This window comes from Ictalurus punctatus, chromosome 5, assembly GCF_001660625.3.
Source record: "Ictalurus punctatus breed USDA103 chromosome 5, Coco_2.0, whole genome shotgun sequence".
Taxonomy (NCBI): Eukaryota; Metazoa; Chordata; class Actinopteri; order Siluriformes; family Ictaluridae; genus Ictalurus; species Ictalurus punctatus.
This window is the reverse complement of record NC_030420.2, coordinates 21,410,694-21,417,660: the sequence shown is the minus strand read 5'-3', so window position 1 is coordinate 21,417,660 and position 6,967 is coordinate 21,410,694. Positions and strand designations below refer to the sequence as shown.

Genomic DNA, 6,967 nt, shown 5'->3' with positions numbered 1-6,967 from the left:
CTGAACGGCTGTGCCGGAGCTGGGGGAGGGGCATTTAATTAGGAAGTGAGATGCTCATTAACTGTAGGGAAGTGTGACAACCCTCTCTCTTTGAGTGCCTCTTCATCCCATGCAACCCTCTTTCTGCTAGCAGCTGATCATCCTGTGGTTTTTGGATGAATTGTCTTGCAATGGGTAGACGACTGATGTTGAGTCATCTTTGTGTGTATCAATGTTGTGTTTAATTAAGTGGACACTCAGAAAGAAAGGGAAGTAATAGACAGCACCAGGGATCATATTGTCATATTATTTTATTGCTATGTTCACAGTTTGGGTTATTTTTTTCCCCAGTATTTATTTTTGCTGCTCAGGGAACAACCAATAATTATAAGAGCTAGTTTGAGAGGTAAAAGCAAAGGTGAGAGACAGGAAAGTATAAAGGAAGATAGAACAGCAGAGAGAGAGAGAGAGAGAGAGAGAGAGAGAGAGAGAGAGAGAGAGAGAGAGAGAGAGAGACAAAGAAAGAGAAGGAGAACTTGCAGTAAAGGGTCTTAGGAAGAACAACCAAGCATGATGTGAATGACAGTTTTTGGGCTAATGCACTGCTTTGGTTCGACTAGCAAAAATAAACAGCAGTGCATCAGCACAACTGCACAACATGAAATGAATGCCAGAAGAGGAGCTGCAAGCGCTGCACTAACCTACAGCAGCGGCCATATCCCATTCACTACTGCATATGCAGCTATTGAATGGAGGTGTAGAATCCATGTCCCAAATAAGCCAAAGACTGTTGATGTATATGTGTGTGTGTGTGTGTGTGTGTGTGTGTGTGTGTGTGTGTGTGTGTGTGTGTGTGCACGATCAAAATGGTGAGATATAACTGAAAACACACACACAAAGGCAGAAAATGAGCATCTTTTTCTCTTTGCAGGATTTTTTAATCGTGCCCCGAGGGTGTGATGCGAAAGGACTGGGATAAGCCACGTACCAAGGCCACTCAGTTTGCTAAGTAGCAGCACAAGGTGTTAATCTGTGAATCATAGCTGTTGATCATTTTTTAAAAATCATAAAACCCTTACAAACAAAGGCAGTTCTGCTAATCTACCTTCCCTCTAAAATGATGAAACTCCAAGAAACATTCTGACTTTAAGAGAAAGAAAACACATCCAAGCTCACCTGAGTGGAGCAAAAAGATCCACCCATGCATCAAATACCAATAAAAAATGAAGCCTATGCAATTTTGGACAACACATACGAATCTGTTTCTTGTAATTTGTGAAAAAAGGCTGAAATGAACTATAGGAGTGAATGAAATAATCTTTTTGGGTCTGGTGCAGAGCTGCAACATCCTGAGTATGCCCTTAGGGTTCTTCAGTTGTCCCTCTTTTGAGATGTAAAAATCCTTAATTACCTAAGCCCATTTTTTCTAAGAGTACAGAATTTTTACTTTCATTCATATATAGTATGTAGAAACATACACCATGTATGTTAAGTGCTAAGACCAATAGATCTGTTAAGGAGAGAGGAGAGAGGAGACGTATCATTGAAGTTGATCCGGATTGTCCTGTTCTGCATTTCCTACTGTTAGAGCCGGAGTTGGAGCCTGAGCCGAGCTGCTGTCATAGCAACAGCAGCCGACATCACCGGCAGTCCCAGCATGTTCTTCTTCGACACGGCCCTGGAGCACTAACACTGCACAGAGCACATACCAGAACACACACATACACACACACATACATACATGCACGCACATACGCGCACACACACACACACACACACACACACACACACACACACACACACACACACACACACACACACACGACTTAAAGTTGCTCAGTCAAAAAAAATAACAGACAAAGTACAACCCCAATTCCAAAAAAGTTGGGACGCTGTGTAAACTGTAAATAAAAAACAGAATGCAATGATTTGAAAATCTCATAAACCGATATATTATTCACATTAGAACATAGAAAACATATGAAATGTTTACACTGAGTAAATGTAACCATTTTAAGAAAAAAAGAAGGTCGTTTTTAATTTGATGGCCACAACTCGTCTCAAAAAAGTTGGTACAGAGGCAACAAAAGCTTGGAAAAGTGCTAAAAAGTAACAGCTGGAGGTTAATTGGCAACAGGTCAGTAACATGATTGGGTATAATCTTAGAGAGGCAGAGTCTTTCAGAAGTAAAGATGGGCAGAGGTTCACCAATCTGCGAAAAACTGCGTCTACAATTTGTGGAACAATTGCAGAATAATGTTCTTCCACATAAAATTGTGAAGACTATGAATATCTCATCATCTACAGTAGCCTACATAATATCATCAAAAGATTCAGAGAATCTGGAGAAATCACTGTGCACAAGGGACCTGGGTGAAAATCAATATTGCATGCATGTGATCTTCGGGCCCTCAGGCGGCACTGCATTAAAAACAGGCATGATTCTGTAATGGAAATCACTGCATGCGCTCAGAAGCACCTCCAGAACTCAATGTCTATAAACACAGTTCACCGTGCCAACCACAAATGCTGGTTAAAGCTCTATCATGCAAAGAAGAAGCCACATGTGAACATGATCCAGAAATGCCGCCATCTTATATGGGCCAAAGCTCATTTAAAATGAGGACTGATGCAAAGTAGAAAACTCTTCGGTGGTCAGATGAATTGAAATTTGAAATTATTTTTGGAAACCATGGACACCACGTCCTCTAAACTAAAGAGGACTAAAGAGCAGAGGGACCATCCGGCTTTTTATCAATTCTCAGTTCAAAAACCTGCATCTGACATTAAGGGGGTGCATTAGTGCCTGTGGAACGGGCAGCTTGCACACCTGGAAAGGCAACATCAATGCTAAAAGGTATATACAGGTTTTAGAGCAACATACGCTTCCATCCAGATTCCATCCCATCTTTACTTCTGAAAGACTCTGCCTCTCTAAGATACTCTTTTTATTCCCAGTCATGTTACTGACCTGTTGCCAATTAACCTAATTAGTTGCAAAATGTTCCTCCAGCTGTTTCTTTTTAGTAACACTTACTTTTCCAGCCTTTTGTTGCCCCCATCCCAACTTTTTTGAGACGTGTACTGTGAATAACATATGGACTTATGAAAATTGCAAATCACTGCATTCTGTTTTTATTTACATTTTATACAGCATCCCAACTTTTTTGGAATTGGGATTGTACATAACGGCATATTACCTATGCACACACAAAGACACACACATTCTGTCATGATTACCTATCACATAACAGATTACACAAGCATACAAAGGGAATATAATTTGTTAAAGAACAACTAAATAAACATACATGGAACGCAGCTGTCTGTGTGTATGAGTACATTCAGGATTGACAATGTGTATTTCACTGATATTGCTCACCAAGCGCTTTGTTTGTTGGTAAACAAATGAACAATCCTAAAAATACAATATTTCACCCAGGATAAAGGCTTCAAACAGAGTCAACTTCTTTGCTGGAGCAAATAGATTAAGAAATCAATCATTCACCAAACACAGTAACAAACTATATGATTTATAATGCAACATACAAATTAAAAACATTACAGTAAAAAATGTAGTCTTATATTATGCCCTGCTCAAAAAAATAGAACAGAAACCATCACAGAAATTCTAATGGTTTCCACTACAAATACCATTACAAACCATCAGCTAACCATGAAACCTTTACCATTACCATTAATAGTCCTTAATGGTTTCCAGACATAACATGGCACCAGCCATGAGAGAGATACGGGGGAAGTCACCGTTTCCATTAAAACCCAATACAATACCCATTATAACCATTAAAACCATTGCAAACTCTATGAGGATGGATTATATTATATATATATATATATATATATATATATATATATATATATATATATATATATATATATATATATATATATATATATATACATATATTATATATAATCCATCCTCATAGAGTATATATATATATATATATATATATATATATATATATATATATGTATATATATATATATATATATATATATATACACACACACACACACACACACACATATATATATATATATATATATATATATATATATATATATATATATATATATATATATATATATATATATATATATATATATATATATATATATATATATATATATTATTAAGGTGATGAACATCATAGAACACTTGTGAATTATTGCAATTAAACCAAACTGGCTGTTATTTCCTAAATATTTTTTTACCCACGTGGGTGGGGAAAAGAGACGTTTTAAAAGACAAGAAATTAAAACACATGTTGAAAAGCACTCTTTAGCTAAATGCGTTTTCATATTTCCATAGCCCTTTTAGATAGATAGATAGATAGATAGATAGATAGATAGATAGATAGATAGATAGACGAAATTTTAGTCATATTTCTGTTCAAACTGTCAAAAAAAAAAAAAAAGTTGGCAAATTTGTGATACAGAGCGATTTCAAATCAACTGGGCTTCCTTAAAAACAACCCGCTCTGAGTCAGAATGCCTAGGCAAGGCTGTGTCTAAAAACCGCATTGCAACCTCAAAACACCAGAGGCAACGACATCTTTGGTGACATATTTACGGTTTTCGGACGTTACCCAAGTTCGCCCTGTTGGTCTAATTACGCAGTGTATTCTGTTTGTGTGCGGAAGCTTTGGTCATATCTAGGCTAGATTTCGAAGTGATGTGTGTCTGTTCTCGGTGTTTTGATGCCCTCTTTACAGTGCGCGCGCAGTACTGATTCAAACAGGTGGATGAAGCGGCTATCCCGTCTAACCCAGAACGCTTTATCATCAACAAAGCTTTAATGCACAACACTTGAATAGACACTTTAGGATGATTTGGACACCCGGAGCGGGTTGTATCCCAGTGACGATGCGACGTCCTGGGCCGTCTGTGTGGAAAACAGAGCGTTAAATGCGGTTAAGCAGACGTTTTCCCTTCCAGCTTTACTTGCTTTCCTTTTCTTTGTTGTTTGGGCTTTTGCTGAACCGCGCTACGGCTTTTCTCTCGCTCTGTTCATCTCGGCGATCGGTCAGGAGACCGTTTACGCACAGGTGGGAGATAACCTAACCCGTCTGTTAGGACAGCCCCTCCTCTCTCTCTCTCTCTCTCTCTCTCTCTCTCTCTCTCTCTCTCTCTCTCTCTCTCTCTCTCTCTCTCTGAGTGGTATGATGAGCGCGGGTGACATTTGCCGTTGCGGTCTGGGACGGTAGAGAGAAACAGGTGTGCGGCTTCCCGAAACGAGCACGCGCACGCCTTTTCTGTTCTTTTTTCTTTCTTTCTTTCTTTCTTCCCGGTTCGTTCTCCGAGGTGAAAATTCGCCCTCGTAATCATCTTCTAAGCGGGACAGGGAGAGGAGGGGGGAGGGAGTGCGTTTGTCACTTCATTTTAATATAGTTTCGGCTGCGTTTTTTCTTTCTTTCTTTTTTTTTTTTAAAGCAAGCTTTTCTCTTTTGGAACAAGGGGGAGCCCGGCCGGCTCGCTCGTGAAGAGGAAGAGGAAGCTCATGGCCACCAAGAAGCCGTGCTCGGATTTAACAAAAAGGAGTCGAAGTCCGGTCGTACTCGAGGCCGAGATGTTTAGTGAATTTCAGGAGTGGTGTCTCCGGACTTACGGCGACTCGGGCAAAACCAAGACAGTCACGCGCAGGAAATACAACAAAATCATGCAGACGCTTTTGCAGAACGAAGAGGCGGACGGTGTGTACGTGGACAACAGCCACATCAACGCCAAATTCAAATTCTGGGTGAAATCCAAAGGGTTCCAGGTCGGGAGCAACGTCCTGGGCGAGCACAACCAGAAAGGCACTCCAGCAAAGCCCGTGCTCTACGTCCCTGTCAAATCAACGGTAAAGTGCTTTTTTTTTTTTTTAAATCTGACACTTGTTTGGGGTTTAGTCTCACGCTGGCTCACTTCTCTGTGTGTGCTTTGTGACAACCTAAACTACCAGCGGAACATCTTAGGTACATCACCCGCGTAACTTTGCGCACATTCACCTCTCCATCTCCATCATTTGACCGATCGAGCGGCGATCACGTAGACCGGCCAGAACACAGACCCTAGCAGAGACCCTCGCTGCCATAGCAACGCCGGAGCAATACTCGGCTGCATGGGTAGTAGCGGTATCTCTCCACACACGCACAAACGCACGCACGCGCGCACCCCTCTTGACGGATAGCATCACGTTCGTCCTGCCAACGGGATGGCAAGGAAATCGAGAACATGGTCGCGTCTCTCACTAACATCACAACGAGCAACGACACGTCAAGCTTTATTATTATTACTATTTTTTTTTTTTTTTAAATTACCCCAGATGTAGGCGGTTTGTGATATCAAAAGCTGAACGCGTGCATGCACAGACGCGCGCGCAGAGGGGATATATGTGATATATCAACATTATGTAATGTGAAAATTCGTAGATGTTTATAGCTTACACTTTTGTTACACACACGATAATACAGAAAACAAACAAACAAACAAAAAAGACAGAACACCCGTGCAACCACTTGCAGACATATGGACTGTTTGCGGGTTGCGTGTGCGGACAGGTCACACACCCCGCATCCTGTAGACCCAATCAAACCCGATTCAGCCCGACGAAGATACACTAGCTGCTTTCACATATATTGCTCGTTACGACGCCTGTTTGTTGACGCTCAGACTGTGTGTGTGTGTGTGTGAGAGAGAGAGAGAGAGAGAGAGAGAGAGAGAGATTCAGCATTCGTGGTTTCTGTTTGTGGACACACACACACACACACACACACACACACACAAGCGCGCGCATTGTCCTGGTGGAGAAATGGGCGGAGCGGACGGTTGGCACTCGTTGCTCTGGTAACCTACCTGTTCCGCTTTCCATGTCTCCCGGGGAGGTTTTTCTTTCTCTCCATCCCAGGACTAGTGCTACATTCAAATGCACCCGAGATGCTCTAATCTATTTCTTGCGGTGCCATTACACAGTGCGTTCAAG

The 6,967-nt window shown here is 41.1% G+C and overlaps 1 protein-coding gene across 1 annotated transcript in view; it reads left to right on the top strand.

Annotated features, from left to right (window-relative positions):
• The first annotated feature begins 5,169 nt into the window (after positions 1 to 5,169).
• Positions 5,170 to 6,967, top strand: part of nol4la (nucleolar protein 4-like a) — a 47,564-nt gene continuing 45,766 nt past the window's right edge. The window contains exon 1 of the mRNA XM_017468865.3: positions 5,170 to 5,845. Within this exon, the coding sequence (XP_017324354.2) occupies positions 5,504 to 5,845 (342 nt within the window). The 5' untranslated portion in view covers positions 5,170 to 5,503. The remainder of the gene's footprint in view (positions 5,846 to 6,967) is intronic.